Genomic DNA, 24092 nt, shown 5'->3' on the forward strand with positions numbered 1-24092 from the left:
GGATTTTTAGTAAAAGAAAATGAAAAAGAGAAGGATCCATCATCTTTTTTCTTTTTGGATACAAGGATCCATCATCTTTTTAAACTTCTTTTCAAAATTATGTATATAGTCAGTGCTTGTAAACTTAACAGGACATAATTTTTATAGTTTGGTTTTCTAAAATGTGAAAAAATTGTAATACGAGAACCTTTCAGGCGATCACATAAATCCGTTTTAAGCATAAATATTTAAATATTATTAGAAAGAAGTGAGAGAATTGCAAATAAATAATAGCATTATTAAAGAGTTTCTTTCCATTATCATTAATAAATAACTCGGCAGTTGTTCATCCAAAAAAAAAAAACTGCTTTACAATCAAGCAATTAATTTTTTATTTTTTTTAGCCGGGAACAATTTTTTTATATAAATTAAATTCAACTATCCTGTATGTATTCTGTTGGAATATTCAAGTGTGATGAGTCTCATATTGATTGATAATGAGTTAAGTGAAATCTATATAAGCGGGAGGACCCATGTATGAATACAATACCTTAAAAATTTGGATTGAGACATGGTGTTGGAGCCACTTGGTATGATTGGCCTAGCTTAGCTCATTGGTGGTTATCCCCCGTCACGGGCTGCCTCCGGACTAGTCTGACTTTGGTATCAACGCTGGGTTGGGCTCGGACTACCCATGTGTTTGACAAGGAAGTGAGTTGAGTACTTTGGGTCTAGGTACTCGTCTGAGGGGGAGCATATCAATGTTGAGTTTCATACTTACGGAGAGATTGTTCAAGTCCAACATTGGAATATCAATGTTGGATTTCATACTTAGGGGGAAATTGTTGAAGTCCAACATTGGATGATAATGAGTTAAATGTAATGTATATAAGTGAAAACATTAAATAGATTAAGACTCATCTCATTTGAATATTCCAACATATTCAAATACATTTGAAAGAACAGACGTTATAGACTTTATTTCAATCTCCAAGGTTTTCATTAACATTCTCTTTAATTAATCAAAAACTTATAAATATTAAGAAATAGGGTTTTATTAATCTAAATTAAAGGAGATAAGTTATCTCATGTCATAAAGACAAACTTATAGGCTCCACCACCTGGAAAAATAAAAAGAAAAGAAAAGAAAAAAATGACACAGTTATCGAAGGATGTGTAAGGAGAAAAACTTATCTTATGTAACATGAGAATAGTTTTTTCTTAAGAAATGTGTGGCTGCTGATTATGAAATGGATTAAGAGAGCTTTATTTTGTCTTCTAGTGTTTGACAATAAGAAAATGTGTGTGATAGTGGGATATGTTATTTTATAGTTAAAAATAAATTATTACAGATAGAGTTAGGAGAGCGTCTTAGTATTTAATTTAAATGCTGACTAATTAAATTACGAATGTTATAGTTAATTGGTTTGTTCTGTAACAAACATGAATGCTGCCAAAATTTCATCGAGGCAAATACTCAAATCAAATTCTATAATAAAAGCTTAGACTCAGGTTTCTTGTTCTAGTGGCACATGGAACCTGAAAATAATGCATCTTGTTGATTTGCTCCACCCTATAGTAATAGCCCCAAATGCAATGAATCAGACTTTAAAAACACGTAAAATGTGTTTTAATATCAGCGAAGAGGAGGGATAAGACAAAAACACAATTTTTTATCACTTAGAAAACAATTAGAAATATCTGCCAAATGTGATGGACTTTATTACAATAAGAGTTTGCTTGTGATAGTTATTTGATGATGAATGGGGAGAAGAAGAAAGCATTAAAATATTAGGACATTTAAAAGGTACATATGGTAAGCCAAAAAGAGAATCCAATATGGGTTAGATGAGGATAAGCACCATGATAAAAAGAAAATGATATTTTAGAGCCTATCAAACACTAAAGTCAAATTAACAGTAAAACGAATGCAGTTTAAGTATTTTATTTCATATATTTTTCGTATTATCAAAGTCTATAGAACTATCTATAGGTAATCACTTCTTGGATATATCATGAAACGAAGTTGCCTACATGGTGCCAAAAAGGTAGATATGGTAAGCAAAATAGAGAAACCTATTGGTAGAAGATTTATCATTATATAAATTAAGCTACAAACTCTATTATAAATGGAGTTGACACCACATCTTAACCTAAAAATTTAAAGCATTGGCTCATGAATCTTTTTACTAATATGATTCTCACTTAACACATTTATAACTAACGTGGAACTTCACTACTCACACTAAGATTCATATTTCCAACAAAACCAATATAGTTTAGATGAGGATAAGCACTATGACAAAAAGAAAATGATATTTTAGAGCCTATCAAACAGTAATGTCAAATTAACAGTAAAACGAATGGAGTTCAAGTTTTTCATTTCATATTTTTCATAATATCAGAGTAAACAGAACTAAGTCATAAGGGTAACCTCTTTTTGGACATATGATGACATGAACTTGTCTACGAGATGCTTTTAGTAAGATTTTAACTCTTATACATGACTTATAATAATGGGGTGAATGAAAATTGGGAAGGGGATTCAAATTAAGTGTGATAAAAATGATTCTTGATGTTATAAAAGAGATTTATATGATAGTTTCTTTCCAAAATTACAATGCTTGAGACATTTGAAAGGTCGGGTATTGTTGGCTGAGTTTATTTGATGATTATTGTTGTATATATATTGTGACAGTTTGCAATAAGAGATTTGAGATTCACCACTGTGCCAAAACATTGTATTGAGCAATTTAATTTCATTCATTGGTAAACTTGTTTTTCTCAATTAAGCAATTTCACAAGGGAAATTATATCTGAAGTAAGATGAGATTAGGATATAGGTAATGATACAAGTACCTTGTCACCAAACATCAGAAATTTCACATAAAAGATCATTATTATAACAATTGTATTAGTCTTCATTATCCTCCTACCTCCTAACAACTCATGTAATAGAGAAACCAAATTTTTTATCCTAGGTATTATCTCATTGTTCCAGCTTGAAATATACCTATTTTTTGGATTGGATAGCCGTATATTTTCATTCAGTGTGCCTCATTCAGGTTCCCTTTGGAATTTGTTTCACACTCCCTTGACATGCAACATTGCAACTAGAAGAACTTTGGAACTGGGTAAATGTTCCTTTATGTAAACAGTACTCACTTTACCCTTTTCTCTCTGTGTCTCCATGATTGATCCTGTGAAGATAAATTTGTGTCTGACAAAAAGATAACTGAGAGAGTAAAGGAAAACGGTATCTGAGAAGCTTGTAAATGTGTTGAGAACGTAGAACACGTGTTCTATTTAATTGCCAATGGATATATGCTATAAATACACTATGATTTGTATATATTGTCTGAGCGATCATTTATCAGGATTCTTCAGTAATTGGCTCTGAAGTGGCCAGGGCCAGCCAACTCTAAATGAATTGTGAATTTTTTTTTTCTAACTTTTCTCATTTTCTTTTCCCATATGCTTGAGAATTGATACATTTAAATAATTCAAGGAAAACATAAAAACTGTTAATTAATCTATATGTCCTATACTAAATTAAGGCCTTCTTTGAGAGCTTCTTGTATTTGATTGCATGTTGAGGCCTAATTGAAGATCCAAAGCTTTACTATGGCTCTGGTTTGAAGCAGGGAAGTGACGAGACTTGAAGATGAAAGGCCTATTATCTGTAAAATTATCTGTATTGGAGAAAGCAAACATGCAAGTTTGTTGTTGGGGAGGAGTGTGGGATGGCAAAGAATACCAACTAGATTTCTGATCACCAGTACTAAAGTTGGTATCTTGATAATTTGAATTGAAGCTAATCTGAGACTCTTCACACAAGGTGAACTCAGAGTTATAGGAAGAGGGATCATAGAACCAAGGAGTATTAGAGCCATGGTAAGCAAAGCCATGGTTGCTTTGAAAAGGTTGTAGGTAGCAGTTTATGCTAGCTTTCCTAGCTTGAAGCTGCAATCTTTTCTTCTTCATTCTTTCTTTCTTGTGGGCATTTTGGTGGCCTCCTAATGCTTGTGAGTTTGCAAATTCTTTGAAACAGTATTGGCACTCAAACTTTCTCTCTTCTGGGTCTCTGGCTGTGCCCTTCTCCTCAGGAGTTTTCTCTCCTCCTGATGAAACTGAGTTAGAGGAGTTCACACTTTCATCTCCTTCAGCAGACTCTTTGATACATCCCTCGTTATTCTTAGAAGGGTTTAGCTCAAAGCCAAATAACCTGAGCCTTTTCTCCACAGAGTTTCCATTATCACCATCCCATGTAGGGGAAAGATCACACACATCCTTTTCCATCTCTATTAGGTAAGAGAAAGAAATATTTCGAGTTAGAAATGTACTGATTAGTTTTGCTAGACATCTCTTCCTTTTATAGTAAGCTCTTAGGTTCCAACATGCATTGTATCTATTAAAATAACTAGCTTTATATTACATGAACAGCATTAGGGAACCCAAGAGTCAATAGAATAAAGATTTAAAAGAAAAGTCATATAATAGAAAGCCGTCTCTCATGCAATGTTTGTCATATAAAAAACAAACTCTTTCGTATTGTAGTAGATACACCTCAAACTTTTCAATCAAAAGAGGATTCACTGTAATTTATTTAAGGTGGAATTAGATGGTATATAAGCACTTAATAATATTTATAGTTCCACTTGACTTTGTCTTTCATTAAAAAGAGATATATTCCATGCTTAAGACATGATTAAAGTTATTAAACTAACTGTAGCTGCAAAAAGTCAAAGAAAGAGGATGGGATCATCTGGAAGGAAGGGGGCACTAACTTTATAACATATCTACTACTGTACTAAAATGCATATCTAAGATTATTTTACTAACCAGCCAATGACTTTACGGCTTTATGTATTGTCCTCTACCTATACTTATCATATATTATATATAAAGATTGCCAAATTAATATTACTGTAACGGATGCTAAGCTATAGCCTAGTGCCATCTCCTAGACTTAATTCAATTTGAAGTAATTTATAAAATGCTAACATCTGTAGAAATGTGATTATTCAGCACTAAATAAAGCTTCTTTGTAATTATCCCTCCACCCACAATCAAATTAAAAGGGATATGATATTTTTCGTAGGAGATAATTTTATCTCTTACATATATATAAAAATATATGAGTTCCATGTAAGGTCATGTAAGAAGAAGAGAGATTAAAAAATAAATTGAATTTTATATACTTTTATATATGTATAAGAGATAATTTTATTTCTTACAAGATAAACACGTTAAATCCAATTAAAAAAGACCCTTGATCTGTTTTTCTTGACCATGTTTTACAAATGCTCTTTTAATAGAAAAGAAAGAGTAGTTGTAAAATAAGGAATATAAGAAAGTGGGCAATGATGTAAGCATATATACTAATAAGAGTCTTCCATAAGATCTGGGCATATCTTCTTAGAGCAGGCAAAGCCTATATTTTATACAACTTATATTTTCAGGTGAATCAAGTCATCAACTATTATATTATTCTACAAATAAACTGAGCATTTGCGTTGGACAGTTGTTCTAGTTGGACCCACACTATGATGCTTTTGGGACAATTTAGAAATCATAAGATTGTGTTTTATTCCATTGTCTCATAACTAGATCTTCCATTGGTTGACTTCTTCCACCAATAAATTTCTCGTGCCCATGAATTCCCACTCCTTTTCTCTATTTTCAATCTTATTCACTTTTTTTTTTCTTGCTTTAAGAGGAGAATTCCAAGTAGGCATGCTGTCATCTAGCAATTCACTATCCTAACATGTGGAATAAAAAGAGGCCATGAGGAAGGAGATTGGGTTATGGTGGTTAAGTAAGTGGGTGGTTTGGCTGATTGATTGATTTTAGCTAATTCCATTTCATTACACGTTGGTTTGAGAATATCAAATCAAACCGTGGTCCCTACCCATCAACTGGCCCAAAACCTTGCTCTCCCACCACTTGGTATTGCCTTCACTTTAGGATAAATCCAAAGTGGGGTTTCTAATATTTTATATGACCTCATAGAATGCCAAAACTGACCAAGGAAAAACTATATATATAATGGAATATGATAATGCAGTCATATGAAATAATGAAATGAAATAACAAAATATGTTACTTCGGAGAAAGAACATATTAAGTTGAAATGTCTGCTTATTCCTAATACTGACACATCAAACGCACTTGGGTATTAAAAGCTAATGTAGCAACTAGGAAGATTCAACCCTGTCTCTGTTGCTGATTTGCATGGTCGTAATTTGTAACGCTAATCCCTCAAGCCTCTAGCTGCAGTAGATCAAATAATTCATGGTCTAAAGTGTTTGGACTCAAATTTATAGGGTATTATGCAAAATATGACATCATAAACAATTGTGAATGAAAGTAGTACGGTAAAGAACATCAAGAAATTTAAGCCATGTAGGGGCTAAAATCGGCGGATAAGGCACTTTAAAATAATCTGGCTTGTTGGTAACGATATTCCTTCCTTTTAACCATTTTCAATTATGATTTAACCAGAGGCTAGCTTAGGTTAAAAAGCAATATGGAAATGAATTCTTTTGTATCTTGTTTTAATATGAGGCCGTGGTAGGTAGGTATGGAAAAACTATGCGTAACTATTAGAGATGACACACAGCTCTAAGCTCATGTTTTGTTTTCTCTTAGTACAATGGCTCTAATCTAACGCGGCCACTCGTTTCATGGACGAGTGAAGAAATCCTATAAGTGGGTTTATTAAAGGGTAATATTTTCGTCTTTCACATGACACAATCAATTTTCTTACAGACATATAAAGGTATGCGATCAATTCTTTTACTTTTTGTTTATTTTAAAAATAGTGGCCTTCACAATTGATTGTCTCTATGACATGACCAAATTTTTTTCTACAACATAATACTTTTTTTTCCTTTATTAAATTCTACTTTTATTTAGTAGCTCAAATTCTAACGAATGAAAAAGGCCAAAAACTATTGTAATATGTAAAAAAAAAAAATCTGAATTAATACAATTTGATTTACATTGAGAGGGGATATATATACAAGAGTAAATGAAAAAAAATGGAAATAAATTCAAATCCCTATTAACATAAAATTAAATCTCTAATTCATAGGCTATAAATCAGGGATATGATTGTATCCCAAATAAAAAAGAAAATATTCTAATCCTGATTTTTTACACCCCCTCTCAAGTTGGGAGGTAAATGTTGATCATTCTCAACTTGTCAATCAGGTCTTCAAATGTTGGTCGGTGTAAGCCTTTAGCGAGGATATCTGCAGTATGCTCTTTGATATAAATATATATCATATACACACTTCCATCATCTAATTTTTATTGGAAAAAGTTCAAATTTGCCTTTGAATCACTTATCCCCTTATGCTTTTTTTTATCATTTACCCTCGGTGCTTTTTTTCATCCAAGTCCCTCACTAACAGAGTTAGTTTCTAATTAATGTTACGATTTTAACTTTTTTACTAAAACACACTTTTTTTTTTTGTAAATACTAAAACACACTTTAGCGTTTCTAATTTCATCTTCTTTTCCAATCTCTGCAAGGATTTTGAACCATATCGAATTTCTCCAGTTTCACACAAAATTTATAAAGTTATTGTAATAAGGTAACAGATTTTCTTTCTTATTTCCTCTTTGATGAAATTTATTTTCTAGAATTAGTAGATACAGATACATATCCAAAATTTGTTTTTGTTCATAATCTTAATTGGATATGTGTGTTGTGTCTGAGTTATGATAACCCAAATGAATGTAGATGCTCATGCTTTATATACATATGTATTGTCACATTCATAACCCACATATTGAGATAAAAAAATGGTTGTTCCACATGATTGGTAACAGAAGCATCAAGCATAAGATGTGTGTAACAATGAATCTTCTGTCATTTAAAAACAATTGCAATAAGAATATGAGATAAAATTTACAAAAAAAAAAATAGTCAAATGTCAAAGGCCAAAACTGTAGATTTACTTGATGAATCTATATCACATTTTTATCTTGAAATGAGCCAAATGACAAAAGGAAAAACTAGAGATTTACAAAAGAGAGTCAAATACCAAATTGCAAAGGCATCAAGTATCATTTTATAATAATTACTAATACAATTTTTTTAGAAAATAATTAATCTACTTACGCACAACCAACGCACAGACAATGGCCAAGCAGAAAAAACAGTTTAGCTTCTAATCTAATTTATTTTTTGTTTTTAAAAATAAAATAAAAAACACTTAATCTTGTCACTGATTGAAATATACAATTCTTTGCAGATATTAAAAGACAACCAGAGCTCTTTGTATTAGGATAGATTCTATGCTCACTTTTTGTTTTATGACATCCACTAACCCATGCTCTCCTACCATTGTAGGATTATATAGTTTGAGTTTCACAGTTTATTATTCTTATTATTTTCTTCTCATTGCAATATCCACTGACCCTATTTCATGCCTTTGACATTTGATATATATAAATCTATAATTTTGGCCTAAGCCATTTGTATGATGTTTTATAATTTTTTGTGAGAAGGGTAAAATAGGCATATTAATTAAGTTCTTAACTTTGTTAGTGAGGGACTTGGATTGGAAAAAACACAGAGAGTAAATGATAAAAAAAAACACAGGAGGTAAGTGATTCAAAGGCAAACCACATGTGGTATTTGAACTTTTCCCATTTTTATTTGATGAAGTGGCTATCAACTTCCATGTTCTTTGTTTGATCATAGTGAATTGGATTTTGAGCAATGCTGACAGCTGTCTTGTTGTCACAATATATTTTTATTGGTAGGGAATATAAGATCTTCAACTCTTCAAGAAGTCTTCTCAACCAGATTCCCTCACAGACTCCATGGACTAAAACTCGAAATTCTGCTTAAGCACTGCTTCTTGCGACCACTGTTTAATTTTTTGCTTCTCCAAGTTACTAGATTTTCTCGCGTATAGGTGCAGTAGCCTGAGGTAGATCTTTTGTCCACTGATGAACCTGCCTAATCTGCATCAGTGTAGATTTCAATCGTCCTACTATACCCATTTTTGAAGAATAATTCTCTATCTGGGGAGTTCTTGAGGTATCTGAGCACACTATAGACTGCACTTAAATGTTCTCCTTAGGTGAGTGCATGAATTGACTAATCATACTCACCCCAAAGGTAATGTCAGGTCACGTGTGGGATAAGTATATTAGTTTGCCAACAGTCTCTGATATCGCTTTTTGTTCACTTGTTCCCATCTGCAATACCTAACTTGGTGTTAGGCTCCACAAGTGTCACAACAGGCTTACATCCTAAAATTCTTGTTTCCAGCAAGAGATCTAGAACATACTTCTTTTGTGTGTGAGTGATGCCTACCTTACTCCAAGCAACTGCCATACCAAGGAAATATTTAAGAGCTCCAATATCCTTTAGCTCGAACTGAGCTGCTAGATACTCCTTAAAGGAATTCAATTTCTCACTATCGTCACCTATAAGAACAATAACATCCACGTAAACAATAGAGTGTTTGTAGAAGAGAATATGATTAGTTTGTGCTTGGATGAAACCTCTTCTTTTGACAGCTTGTATGAATTTGCCGAACCATTTTCTAGAGGATTGTTTCAACCCATAGAGAGACTTCGTCAGTTTACACACCAATCCATTTCCTTTCTCAAAGCCAAGTGGACAATCCATATAGACCTCCTCATGTAAGTCGCCATTTAGGAATGAATTTTTCACATCTAACTATTGCAAAGGCTAATCTAGGTTGGCAGCAAGAGATAAGAGAACTCGGATGGTATTGACCTTAGCAACTGGAACAAAAGTTTCATGATAGTCTATCCCATAAGTTTGGGAGAACCCCTTGGCAACCAATCTTGCCTTGTATCTGCTGATGCTATTATCTGCATTGAATTTTATTGTAAACATCCATTTGCGTCTTACTGCCTATTTTCCTTCTGGAAGGTCACTGTCTCCCAAGTTCAATTTCTTTCCAGTTCATTCATTTCTTCAAGGACAACATCCCTCCATTTTGGATCATTGAGGGCCTCATGTATATTTCTAGGTATCTTTGTATTGTTCAACGTATTGTTGAAAGCACGAAACCCTAGGGACAACTTTGCATACGAAATATAGTTAGAAATAGGATGAGCAATACAAGATCGAGTACCTTTTCTAAGAGCAATGGGAAATTGTATCTTGGCACTCAAGTGTCGGGGTGCTGGAACTAGAACTCAGCTGACCAGGCAGTGTAGAGGCTCTAAGTTACTCACACTTTGAGGAGTCTTTCGCCTGCTATAAACTTGTACCCACTTTGAGGTGGCTCTCCCTGTCTTTGTAGCTCCCTCTGTCTCCAATAGTATAGGTAACATTGTGGAATCAGTAGGCTTCCATGATTGATCTTCATCTGCTCTTATAGACTCCCCCTGAAGAGAAGTCAAGGGAAAAAAGGGTTTGGTCTCAGAAAAGGTGACATCCATTGAGACAAAGACCTTACGAAGCGAGTGAATAACACTTATAGCCCTGTTGGGTAGGAGAATAAACAATGAAGACACACCGGAGAGACTTAGGATCATGTTTGGACCGTTGATGAGAGGGAATATGGACAAACACGACATAACCAAAAAGCTTGGGAGGTAGGGAGGAGATGCCTTGGAAGGAGGGGAAGGTGCGAAAAAGGCTAGAAACAGGAGATTGAAAGTTGAGAATACAAGAAGGAATTCGATTGATAAGATACAAGGCAGTGACGATAACTTCCCCCCAAAGGTATGTAGGGACACTCATAGTAAACATAAGAGCTCGAGCAACTTCAAGGAGATGTCGATTTTTTCTTTTAGAGACTCCATTTTGTTGGGGTGTGTCAGGACATGAGCTTTGGTGAAGAATGCCATATTAAGAGAGATATTCCCCAAAAACAGAGTTGAAATACTCTTTGCCATTGTTTGTATGAAGAATTCATATAGCATATTGGAATTGAGTTTGGACCATGGCATGAAATTTTTTGAAAATTGATGCAGCATCAGACTTATCCTTTAAAAGGTATACCCAACAAACCTGAGAGTGATCATCAATGAATGTAATGAACCATCAAGCACCTGAAATATTCTTTAGTCGGGTTGGGCCCCATATATCACTACGAATTAAAGTAAATAGTAAAGCTCTAGAGGGATAATGAACCATCGAGCACCTGAAATATTTTTTAGTTCAAATACTTGAGAAGTATTCTCTATATCAGACTAATTTTGCTAAACAACATCCCAAATCTCCTTGGAGGTGTCTAGAAACAAATAGGTTTGGGTGATCTGGGGTTCTATGGAATTGAGCAGCCACACTATTACCAAGGAGTTATCAATCTCCCAATCTTTATAATCAAGAGTTGGCAGGTTGTTTTGTCTTCCCATCGAGATAACCCATCTTACCCTTTGCCCGGATGACCAACTTAACAAACTGAAACAATTGCAGGAAATTCTTACCATTCAACCAGTGACTAGTGATTTGCATGACTAAGTTGTCTCCAGAGGATTGAGTATTGGGGGCAGATGGGAAAGCGGTAGAATTGAGTGAGGAAGCCATGAATGAAGAAAGAGGGTTTGACTGTAGACCCAAAAATAAAGTTATTCCTTCACAAATCTGACCACTGAACAGGTAGAGGAGTAGTCGACGAGTGGTTCTAGGAAAGTTGCAACGGTAAAAAGGGCCAATACGGTGGTGCGTGGACCACACGCACCAGAGAAAGGCCGCACATGTGGAGGCAGTGGGCAATCAAACAGCAGTGGGTCTGGCGACGGTCAACTCGTCGAAGCTTTCTAAGTTGAATGGCCACATCACCTTCTCGATTTGAGGCCTGTAGAGTTGTGATCAAGTTGGTTGGATGGTGTTTGTACGGTATGAGAACACTGATTTCAGCCTTAAGGATGGTTGATCTAGGGTAGGAATGAACTCGTTCTAATACCATATTGTAATAAATAAAAAAGGATTTTCTAAATTGATACAATTTGATGTACGCTGGCTATATATACAAGAGTAAATGAAAAAAAAAAACTCAAATCCCTATTAACAGAAAATTAAATCTCTAATTAATAGACTATAAATCAAGAACATGATTGTATCCTAAATAAAAACAGAAAGGTTTTAATCCTAATTTTCTACAAAAACAAATAAAGAAAACAAACTATCAATGGCTTTGTTCCTATTAGAGTAAAACCTGAGGTAGCTCACCCATTCTAATCATGGCAGCATGCAACTTTTTAAGTGAATCAATGGAAATTCCTATTAACCCAAGCCCTCTTTCTTAAGCAATTTAAAAAAAGATTTTTCAAGAAAAATAAACTTGCCCAAATTCATAGCCTAAAAAAATATAAGCAAAATAAAGCACGACGAGAGGAGCCAATTGTACAAAGCACAGAACAGTTTTTGAAATTGCATTTTGCTAAAGCAGCAGTTCAAGTGCTTAACGCATACAAAAGTAACCGAACAGCTAGGGCAATTAACTGAATCCAAATCCGTTAAATTTAACAATAAAGACATTGGTATTTAGAAATACCAAAATTTCACCCTAACCATAAAAAGTCACAAATGCCTTTCACACTAATCTTCCTCAACAAAAACGTTGTTTATACAAAGCATCTTAGCAACTAATGCATTCGGTGCACAAATGACTAATATGATCTATATTTATAGTTTATCAAGTGCACTATACAAATTTTATATTTATAGAACGCGGTGCTATATCCAAATCTTTCCCAATCGAATTCAAGAACGCACTAAATTTTATATAGTGCCGTAACATGTAACGCACCTAAAAAGACAAGCAAGACATTTATTCTAGAAACCACATGAAAAATAATTTTATAACGTGTAACAAACATTTTCTAAAGAAAGAAAAAAGATCCAACACATTTTGCCCACACAACGAAACTTTGCTCAATGCAAAGCACTTTCGTATAGAAAATGTTACCTATCGATAAACATTGGCTCGGGATAAATTCATCCCATTTCCTATTTCTTTCGATAAAAATAAAAGGGAAAACCATAGACATAATATATTACAGATCAATATTTCCACCTAGAAAAAAATTTAATCGATACTCGTTCTTGAATGCAAAATGCGACAGTGGATACAAGGGAAGCTTGAACCCCATACGGGAGAAAGCATGTTACACTGTAAGAATTCTCAGATGTGTACTTTACCATCACTCAAAATAAAAATAAAAAAACAAAAAAAAACCTGGTGATTTAACCAAGTGTCAGTTTCGGTATCAAGCAGGATAGATAGCAATCACTGTTGACGTTTGGTACGAGGTAAGAGAGCGAGAAGAATTTTTTTCCTTGGACCCTGCAACCCAAGCAGCCTCCATAAGACAGATAACACCATATAAACATTGTCCTCAGGACATGCACATGAATAACACACATTTTTTGGGTACACACACACCCTCGTCTTAATCTTGTCCTTCTTGTTACGGGCCACTGTTGGAGTAAAGTCACAAGAACATAAAAAGTGAAAGCAGCAAGAACAAGAAATAAAGACAAGCAGAATACCTAAACTATCAACTTTCATAAGGTTCAGATTGCAAAATTTACAGGATAAATTTAGTCTTGACTGAGAAATGAACTTTCATGCATTTTTGGTAGACTTTCTTAGACCGTGTAAGATTTAAAAAACATATTCACTGGCTAAATGTGTAAGTACGAGGAAAAATCCTGTCTTTCAGCAAAACAGCAATAAATAAACAAGTGAAAGAGAATTTGTTGATACAAAATTAAACACAATTTAACTGTAAATTATAGTTGAAATGGAACCAACAAGTGGGAGATGGATGGTACAGGACAAGACATGTTAAATCGCATCTGAGACACTATATGGTGTAATATTCAATTAAAACTGGAAGCCTCATTGAACAATACCTGAACATATGCCACAAATGAAAAGAAAGAAAATTACCATAGGAATTCCAAGCTCTTTGAGGTCATTTTCCCCCATCTGCTTCAATGCAGTCATATCCACCTGCATGGACATACCAGTGTATAAGATAACTGCCAGTGCCAAATTAGAAATAACCTAATTCATAGCAAGAACATATAACAATTTGTCAAAATCATACATTATTTTAATATGTAACTAATTCCTACTTATGCACTACTATATGATAATGTCATTAGAAAATATATGATCACTTTAGCACTCCACACAAACAAACACCACGATTTTATCTATATCAAGTTCAGTATGAGAGTATCGAACTTTGTAATTGTCAATTGAGGCTAAAATCTTATCAATTATTGCAGGAGAATAAGAAGTTTCCAACACCGTTATTGAAGAGATATGTTCTAATATGGGCAACATTCCTACCTCAGGTGGGGTTGAATGCCAACCTAAGGAAGAAGAGAATAAAGGTATTAAAAGTGATTACAAAATACAAGCATGATTCTTTTTAAGCAATGTTTCATCGGTTAACATTTTTCCTCCTGTTAACATTCATTTTTAAAAGCCTTCTATAAAACTAAGCCAAACATTAAAGCAAAATTTGTTAATGCTTAGAGTTTAACACTACAGATGCCATATAACAATAAAATTCAATTATGTAAACCCTAGGTTTAATCTAAAACTAATATGTAACCAATTTGAAGAACTAACAATCTCAGTCATGTCATCACTATATTAAACATTACACAAGTCACTAATTTCTCGAAACATATTTTCACAAACATGGAAACAGGACAGAGAGAGCACAGTAAAATTCATCCATCCATCAACATAAAAAAATCCAAACTAACTGAAACAAAAAGCAAGAATTAAGTCAAATGGCAAGATACTACTTAAAACTATCAGAGGATCAAACAATCAAAGGTTCCCTTGATTATAAATAGTCTTCTCCAATCATTTTCCAGGCAAGAATTCCTGTATCAACTAATGAGTAAATGATTTTGACATTTCATTAAACAAATCATGACACAAATCCACAATTTAAAATATATATATATATATATACATACCAGGACAATGTAATTTATCATTTACATAAATAAATGAGATACATACTTCCTCAGCCTTGAAGAGGATGGCATATTTTCCTAGTCCGAGTGCAGATAACAGGTCATCAACAGTTTGATGTGATTGCTGTTCGTCACCCTACATGATAACCAGCCAAGCCACATGTCAGGATGAACTTCTAAGATAATCTGTCCAGATAAATTAACAAGGGAAGTGGAAATTTATCTGCCTTAGTTTTACACCACAATCGTCCAAGATCAATTCATAGAGACTGATAATAAATATGACATAAATTTACATAAACTTCAGGTAGTTCAGAACTTTAATGTCCAGATAACATTATTAACTAAGATAATGTTGCTCCAATTGTTAAATTGTGAAACCAATAGGAAAACGCACAAATCAAGCATGTCAAAACCAGCATCAACATACAACAAATTTAAGATGCTTAACACCACTCGTTTCATCTATTGTAAAATGGTTGACTCTGACCCTGCTCATTTAATTGATTTACTTTCAGATTATCAAATATTCAATCAAAGTTCATAACACAATAAAGTCAAACTTAGAAACAAGCTTAGAATAAATAGCCAAAATATTCATATACCATAGTCATAAAGTCAGAGAGTCCTACTACATGGATGATAAGCAACCCACAACAGAAGATGGCAATTGAAAAAAGTAACAAAATGGAGAAAAGTTTAACGTTTGTGCAATTTCTATCAGTCTAAAATTATGAATTTAGGTTTTCTCATTCACTACAATTTTAAATTTTTATGGACTACGGAAAAATAGTCATTTCAGATGCAAATACTAAAAAGGGTAAACTATATACCCATTTAAATGAATAGATCAATTTCGGGTTGTAGGGTTCAGCCCAGATTCAACTCAATGTCTAGTGAGTTGAGCCTTTTTATTACCAAAACCCATATATGCTGTTCACAGTTGTGATTACCTGTAGAGCAAGAAATTTCCAACCCTACTATAAACTGCTAAGGCCAAGAAACAATAGTCAATTACCATCTCAGCAGAGTAGCTAGATTCACATACTCAAAAGCTCTTAGTTAGCATAAAGAAAGTAAAGAACATGACAACCACTACTACTATTACCAATTTCCGTAAGATCTTTACAAGTATTCTAGTGATTATAAGATTATAATTTGGTTGAAGAAAAAGAAAAATCACAACAGAAGACCTGATACCTACAAACATTACTTTGGAGGGAGAGGAAGAAGGTTAACTTTTTCATTTGAGCTTAGAAAATTATTATGTTTTATAAATTGAATATGGGATCAAGGTTACATGATAAGCTTGAATTTTATTCCTCTCTTTTAAGAAAGTCTTAAATAAGGACAACATCAACTTAAAATGAAAATTTTTCCCTCCCCACCATTCCGCTTTGAACTACTCCATCCAAACATACCCTAAATGTCCAGAATATCCTTCTTGAGGCAAACTAGAGTCTTTGCATGCATGTACATAGGTGTAATTTCTCTTTCTTCTTTTAAATTGAAGTATTGAACACCTATATCTTTAATTTTTATTTAAATATAATATTGACTGAGAAACTAGCATGCATTTTCCTACTGTATAGAAGTGTAAGGTGGTGGGTATTGAAATGACATTATTTCCCTCCATGTCAGTGACTGTAACAGGATAAGTGAGTTTTAAGGAATAAAAAAGTAAACATGACCTTTATATAGTAGTATACATGGACATTATTGATAAGCATCAAATATTAAACCATTGGAATCATGTGGAGGTTGTAAATGAAAAGTTACACCAACACGGATAAATAGAACATCATCCTTAAGTTCAAAAAATTGGACCGATCTGAAAAAAAGATTAAAAAGGTGGAACACGAGTAAAATAGAAACTAATCATGATCTGCAAATAAACTCGTCTTAAGTTTATGTTGTCATTCCTCTGAATCACCACAATGCCCACATAATGAATAACAAAACCAATTCTCATGAAATTAACAGAACCAATTATCTTGTCCAAGCCAGGCAACTCATCACTTACAGAGGCATTCATAACTAAACCAACATTCTAGCAAGAGAACAATGCAATACAATACAATCAATTGTTTGACCATTATTTCTTCAAGAAGGGGACTGAACTATAACCATCACCGGATTTAGTGCCCCAGAATCAGATTATCATATTTAAGCTTCAATTCCCATTGGTGTAAAGACCAAGAAAGAAACTTTTAGAGGAACATCTAAAATCAACTGATCATGATCAAAACAGCTACTTCAACTTTAGGCTAGTAGACCATCCACAGTCAGTTTTTGAGGCCAAATCATAGTAGTCAATCCTGCATAGTGGGCGGAGTGGCTGAACCCAAAAAAACTATTATCGGATGGTTGCTAGAGTTATAGCAGGATGGCCATTAGACCGATGATAAGAGATATAATGCAAATACACAATCATCATTAATCTAAGGCATAACTAACAAGTTAGTAGCAAAAGGGTCATCAACTTTTAACATAGATACTTCGGTAAAAAGTAGGGAGATAATAATACTGATTGGGACAATTACACCATACCACAAGCTCTGTGAACTGAGAAGAGGAAGACCTGAACAGGACAGAGGAAGGCAGAAACATTCCAGATGAAGGACAGCACAGCACTGTGAAGTGTGAACAGAGGCTAACAGAGGAAGGTCAGCACAGGAACAGCAAACTGAAGTGATGACCATGGCCGAAAAATGCACGGCTGTCCAGAAGAGCAACGGAAAACATGTGCGCTTAAGATTGAGGGAGATGGGCAAGTGGGTTTTGTTGAAGGTAAAGGGTTTCTAACGCTAAATTGGTTCTGAAGTAGAAGAGGATGTGCAATCATTAAAGTAACCCTAAAAAATGGCTTAGTGATGGAAGAAAGGAAGGGGCACAATAGGATTTTTGCCAGTTGATGGCAGAATGGCACCATCCTCTGCAATCCAGCAACAATTTTTGACACTATCTATGTGACGCTATGAAATCACTGTAGCAACCAGAAGCTGCGACACTCCGCCACAGCACAATAGTGACACTATATGCCGCTATTGACTACTCTAGGTCAAATACAGAGGAAAAACACGTTCACATTCAGCTATTCAAATTATTGAAAGTGAAATTTTAAAACATTTGGTATACTGTAACAAGTTAAATAATGTGACTCAATTTTACAAAACTAGTTTAAGTCACTCAAGCACTCACTTTTCATTGGAAACTAGGATTACAAGAAAGCAAGCTTCTGAACTATCACAATACGCAAATTGCAGAGAAATTCACACACACCACATTGAATTATAAGATATGATTAAACATCCAGAATTTATAAATATCAAGCCTCCAATAACAGTTCCCAAAGTGGTACATTTCGGGAATACTCTCATGTCAATAAGCTATATCTTTATAAACAATTCCTAATGCATGGTGTGGCCAAAAGGGCATAACAGAATCAAACAATATATCCATCAGATGGTCATGAGAAATGTTTCACCAAGTAACACCAAAAAGAAGAATTGAGAAAAAGGAGGATCTGGAGGTCAGAAGATAAGTAACATTCACCACATATGAAGCCCTTTGAGCAACACTGCTTGATGGAGGAAGTTGGCCAAGATGAGGCTTAGCAGTTACCGGAGGCAATGTGGATATCGTGGGGCGTGACATGAATGATGCAGTTGCAGTTGTTGGAGGCCTCGAAGCTTCAAGAACATCCCTAGTTACATATGAAACTGATCTGACGCCATCAAATGTCCTGTTTAATGGCCTTCTACGTAGGTCTTCGACATTTCTTGAGGGAGAAATCACCTGGGAAGTACTTGGAAACCCATCTGGTGATCTTCGCCTAATATGATCCAATGTCCAAGGAGAGTATGAGCTTCTCATGGATTCTACACGCATTAATTCATCAGAACTTCTAGCTGAGGGAATTTGCCTCAGCAAGCTTGTTTCCCTCGGTTCAGGTACGTGCTGCTTTGAATTAACACTGTTCGTCGGAGGGTGAACTGCCTTTGACAGTTTTTCACGGAGGTCCATTTGTCTCTTATTGCCATTGCTCTCAGCCCGCCTAAAAGCACTTTTTTGCATGAGCTTCAACCGGAGATCATCTTTGCCAATACGGCCATCTAAGTAAATTAAGAAAAATGTGATTAAAAATATAGAAACCATTGAGTAACATAAAAATGCAAGGGTAAATTCACAGCTGAGGGAGCTTACTACCATCCAGCCCATTTTGCACGCTCATATCTCCTCGCTGCCTGCAGAGAATAAGAACAAAATAATTAATGAAAGCTACTATTAATTGAATCATACAGAAAAAACAGGCAGCCTATTCTGCCTCTGTAAGAAAGAAACCACAAACACACCGTTTACTGCTGCTGAGTCCATTTCCATGCCACATGGAACTATCTGCATTATTTCCAATTCTGTCTCTTATAGAACGCTTAGTCCCAGCTGAGTGAACAGAAGAAGAAAAAGAAACATCTGCAGCAGATATATCCCTCTTCACAACCTAAACTCCAGTGCACAATAGCAGGTCATTGACATGAATCCACATATCCCATTCATCATAAACCAGAACCAAAAAACTCGACATTCCAATGCTCAAAACGTAAGGAGTGGCGAAAATTGAAAATTTTATTACGTTCCTTTTTTCCCAAAAAATAAAATTAACAAAAGAGTAACAGTACAAACAAAGTTATGCATAACGTAGAACTGGATGTCAATGACATAAGAGACCATTTGTAACATGTATATTTTATTGGAAAACAAACAGAAACTAAAAGACAAACAAAATGTCATATTCATTGATAATTGCCGCGATGGTAAATAATAAAATCGAAATGGTTGTCCATTATTTGATCAAGCAAGTAGAAACAAGTCAAATACCGCGAAAACAAAGTAGCACAAAGCACATAAAGAAGTTCCTTGAATAGAAAGCGCAAACTACAATCTCGAAACTAAAGAAAAAGAATAAAAAATTTAGAAGAGATTTCAAACTACCTGACCGCTCCGCCCAAGAGTAATGGTAACTCGACCCCTCGAAGTATTGGACATATCGATAACCAAAAACCTAAATTATCAATGAGCAAAAACTTCTACTGCCACGACAAGAATACACCAACTCGCACGCGAGGCATCAACAAAAATGATCGAGAATCGCGAAGAGCTACCCTAACCCTAATCCCATTGCCGCGACTCGGTGCAGAGATAGAGAACAACACCTTCTTTCGATAGAGAACAGAAACGCGTTTCGGAGATTCAAGTGTAGGATTCGGCTTCCAATTTGAGAGAGAGAGAGAGAGAGAGAGGGTTATAGCGCAGGTGAAAGCGCTCGGTGAATTCGCGTTGAAGTGGAAACGGTGGAGTCCCGAGGTGATAGTGGTGCTGTGCGCAGGGATTATGGTGGCTACTTGATCGAACCAGGACCGTCTGATCAGCAGACATTGGTGGTGGAGCCAAACTTGTGCGTTATTGTTTGATAGGTCTCGTGTTTTGGGCTATGAGAAAGCCCAGTCTAAGATTATGGGCCGAAATGTGGTTTCCATCCCAAAAAATGTTCTTGGGTCGACGAGTAATAAAGAAGTTATGAGGAGAAGACGTATAAGCTAAAATAGTATGTGTAAATTTATATTTACAAATATATGTGTAATAATTTTTTTAAAATAGTGCATATGATATGACTATATTCGCATAAAGCTGCAAACTTATTTTTTTAATTATTGAACGTTCATAACGATTGTGAGGTTTTTCCTTAAGTCCCAGAACTTTTATTTCTCTGAAAATTAGTCGTAATAAATTTTGATAAATATAATATATTTTTAAGTAAAAGATAGTGTTCATTTTTATCTTATCCAGTTTATAACGTACATCACCAAATATAGGATAGTATTATTTTATCTGATGCAAAATTTTATGCAATGTCACGCCAAATAGTAAATAATATTAAATTTTATATCGTCTTATATAGCCTTGTAGGTAGTGTTTTAAAATTCCACCCCACCCCCGGTTGACCCGGGTCAACCTGACCCCTCCCCTCTGAGGGTTGGGGACACAAGTTGGACCCTATATGCACATCGACCTCTCTGACCCCCAAAATCCAGCCGGGTTTCAGTGACTCCCGGGTCAAAGGGGTCGAAGGGGGTCATTGCATGTTTCCTTTTTACAAAAAAAAAAAAATTCATGAAACAACATCGTTTTATTAAAAAAATAAAATAAAAATACTTGCAAACCTAAAACTTATCGTTCTATTCTTTCCAAGCGACCTAGGCGTCTTCAATCTTCACCTCGTTGCCATAAATCTTCTAGAAAAGGTAAAAATTTACCCATTCAAATGAGATCTTTACGATTGTCGATGAAAAACAAAAATTCATTCTTACTTCCTTTAAATTTTCCTTTGTTAGAGACTTTCTCAAAAGAGGCAGAACCGGATCAGCGTAGTGATCCCATTAACTTGTGGTTGTAATTGGTGAATTATGTTAAGTATATTTTGAATCTTTGATGATTGGTGGTTTATTTTTTAATATTTTCATATAGGATATATATATTTATATATTTTTAATAGGGATAGGATATTGTGACACACAAGTAATGTTACGCACAATGTTACGCACAATCATCTTACCGTTCAATTGAAAATCTTATCCGACGGTCCTCGTTGGTCTCATAAATATCCCGTCTGATCGTTTCTCTCTCTCTTTTCCCTTTTCTCTCTCTCACTATACACAGTAGCTGCCGCTGGCCTAGCCTCTGTCTCCGACGCCGACGCTGCCGCCGCCACCCGCCTCCGTCGGACCAATATCCCCTCTGTCATCGTCTCTCTCTCCCCTTTCTCTCTCTTCCCTTTTTTCTCTCTCACTATACACAGTAGCCGCCGCCGCTGCCTAGCCTCTGTCTCCGACGCCGTCGCCGCCACCCGCCTCCGTCGCACCGCCGCCCACCTCCGTCGCGCAGAGAGCTTCGCTGAATACACGATAGTGAGGGACCGATTTTTAACAGGTTCTACTTTTACCATATTATTAGCAGCGTTGTTGATTTTACATAAAAATATTTCTGAATCTCAGAGCATTTCGCATTCCCACAGTAATTGTTAATTTTTTTAATAATGATTTTGTTTGTGTCATGTGAATAATCTGGTAAAATACCATTGAATCAGAATTATGTCTATTTGATTGAAAACATTTTATTATTTTTAATTTGTTGTCCTTGATGATTTTTTCACTTATCTATGATCATATATACCATTTAGCATATCAACCCTGATAGCATATCATATATACCATTTAGCTTCATAGTTGATTGCTCTTGAGACACGGCAGAATTTGCTTACTGTGTTTTACCATATTATTAGCAGGTTCTACTTTTACCATATTGAAAAAATTTCTTGCAGGTAAAATTTATAAAATATATAAAATTTCTTGGTAACTACTTTACTCTGGTAAAAATCTGGTAAAAGTCGAACCTGGTAATCATTCACATGGACTTTGAGTTGTGGTTGCTTATAGTTTTTTTTCATGTAAAGAAATTATTTGTTTATTGGTAACTACTTTACTCTGTTCATATTTTTTGGTTTATGTGAAGGATACAATTGATCTCTCGTGGGGACATTATATAGTTTCTGTCAACCGAGATATGGTTCCCTCTCCCCAGAATCGATACCTTCAATCTATTGTTGTGAGTTCAATTGTCTAAATATTTTTTTGGCATCTGTTTTGGTTTTGGAACAGTTACTAGAAAGTTCATATTGTCTAAATATTTTTTTAACTTTACGTGACATATGGCTAAATTCATTGTGATTATGCTTTACTAGAATTTTCCATGTGAAAAGGCCTTCTAATGCAAGAGAACCATGTTTTGCTAAACCTACAAGGAAACCAATTGTTAGGCGGAGCACACAGATTGGACGAGGAGACCAATTGCATGCTGAGAAAAAATAAGCTATCCCAAAATTGGTGGTAAGTGCTTTGAAATCTGAAAATTATTAGAAGTTATACTAGCTAAGTAGCTTACAAACAGAATTATATCTTTTTTTCTTTTGGTTGCAGGAAGTGAGTGGTCTCCAAGGATGGATGTTGTAGAATCAAAAAATAAATATATTATCACACCTTGCCAATATATTTCTCACCCCGAAAGGACAAGGATTGAGAAATCACACATTGCTTGATGATGTTATTGATGTAACAGCCACTGCATTAAGAATTTAAAAACTATTTAAGAGCCACAGTCCACCAAATAGTGATTGGTATTCTGTTAGTAAGTAAGTGATGTGTGCATTTGTTGCCACACACTTGCACGTTCCTTTTCTGTTAGGAAAGTTTTGTTATTAGCCTTTTTGTTTTGGCCCTCTTTTGGTTCTGGTTTTATAGCCTTGCTTTGTATCCTTTGTATTCAATTTTAATGAAAATGACAATTCAATTTTTCTCTTTCAAGTTGTGGTTCTCTGAAACTAATATCCAGTTCCACCCACACTTTTAGCTTGAAATTTTGGTGTAAAACTAACATGTGCTGATGAAGTAATTATAACAAGTTACAACTTCAAATTTTCAGAGTTCCTGCATGGAACAGTGTTACCACATCCGCAGGCACAAGCATTCACTAAATTCCATGGAATATTAAATTTGAAATTGCATATTAAAACCAATTATATCAGGATCAATTTAGATGTACCTCATTAAGTAAAAAATATATACAAAAAATAGACAAAATAAACCTCCTAAAGAACAGGTTGTTCAGTGTGCAAGTATGGAAGTCTGAAGTTGCCTGATTAGTGGCCAAATCAGCTATATTTGCTACTTTTATAACATGAAAAAAAAAATAGTCAAGCGAGTATTAATGTAACAAAAAAATAGAGTCATCTGAATAATTTTCCTAACACCGATAAAGCAGTTAGCACAAGTCAAATCCAAAACAGATGTTGAGAATACCTTGGAACAGGGATTAAGAAATGCAGTTTGTTGCTACTTACACTTTCTAGATATCGTAAAATCTTAAATCATGTCAAAATTCGCACAAATTCATATTTTACTATATTTCTAACAACATTCAAAGTTGTAGAATAATACAATACGTCTTATACCAACTAAAATAAATAATAAATTAAATAATAATCATGTAACAAATGTAATGTAACCCAAAATAAATAAAAAAACTAAAGTCAATGTAAATTTTT

General features: G+C 34.6%; 2 protein-coding genes across 3 annotated transcripts; both read right to left on the minus strand.

Annotated features, from left to right (window-relative positions):
* Nucleotides 1-3383: 3383 nt before the first annotated feature.
* Nucleotides 3384-4299, minus strand: LOC133300032 (zinc finger protein 5-like). The gene has a single exon (XM_061499520.1). It carries the CDS (start codon nucleotides 4276-4278, stop codon nucleotides 3532-3534), a length of 747 nt encoding a protein of 248 aa, XP_061355504.1. The 5' UTR covers nucleotides 4279-4299; the 3' UTR covers nucleotides 3384-3531.
* Nucleotides 4300-12874: 8575 nt separating this feature from the next.
* On the minus strand, nucleotides 12875-20342 carry LOC133300027 (uncharacterized). Of its 2 annotated transcripts, none has more exons than XM_061499515.1 (7): nucleotides 19928-20342; nucleotides 19291-19436; nucleotides 19142-19182; nucleotides 18491-19050; nucleotides 14982-15071; nucleotides 13884-13946; nucleotides 12875-13274 (listed from the first exon to the last, which is right to left on the minus strand). In XM_061499515.1, exons 1-7 carry the CDS (start codon nucleotides 19979-19981, stop codon nucleotides 13218-13220), a joined length of 1011 nt encoding a protein of 336 aa, XP_061355499.1. In that variant the 5' UTR covers nucleotides 19982-20342; the 3' UTR covers nucleotides 12875-13217. The 2 variants fall into 2 exon arrangements, with proteins under 2 accessions (XP_061355499.1, XP_061355500.1); XM_061499516.1 differs by having other exon boundaries at nucleotides 12879-13274; nucleotides 19145-19182.
* Between the last annotated feature and the right edge of the window lie 3750 nt (nucleotides 20343-24092).

Source organism: Gastrolobium bilobum, unplaced genomic scaffold, assembly GCF_033153095.1.
Source record: "Gastrolobium bilobum isolate Gb01-03AN ecotype WA unplaced genomic scaffold, APGP_CSIRO_Gbil_v1 utg5066, whole genome shotgun sequence".
In the NCBI taxonomy this organism is placed as follows: domain Eukaryota; kingdom Viridiplantae; phylum Streptophyta; class Magnoliopsida; order Fabales; family Fabaceae; genus Gastrolobium; species Gastrolobium bilobum.

Coding starts and splice junctions, on each gene's coding strand:
- LOC133300032 (XM_061499520.1), bottom strand. CDS start 4,278: ATGGAAAAGGATGTGTGTGATCTTTCCCCTACATGGGATGGTGATAAT.
- LOC133300027 (XM_061499515.1), bottom strand. CDS start 19,981: ATGTCCAATACTTCGAGGGGTCGAGTTACCATTACTCTTGGGCGGAGC. Junction 13,947..14,981: donor TCCTCTTCAAGGCTGAGGAA/GTATGTATCTCA, acceptor ATGTCCATGCAG/GTGGATATGACTGCATTGAA. Junction 13,275..13,883: donor AAGAGCTTGGAATTCCTATG/GTAATTTTCTTT, acceptor CTTGGGTTGCAG/GGTCCAAGGAAAAAAATTCT.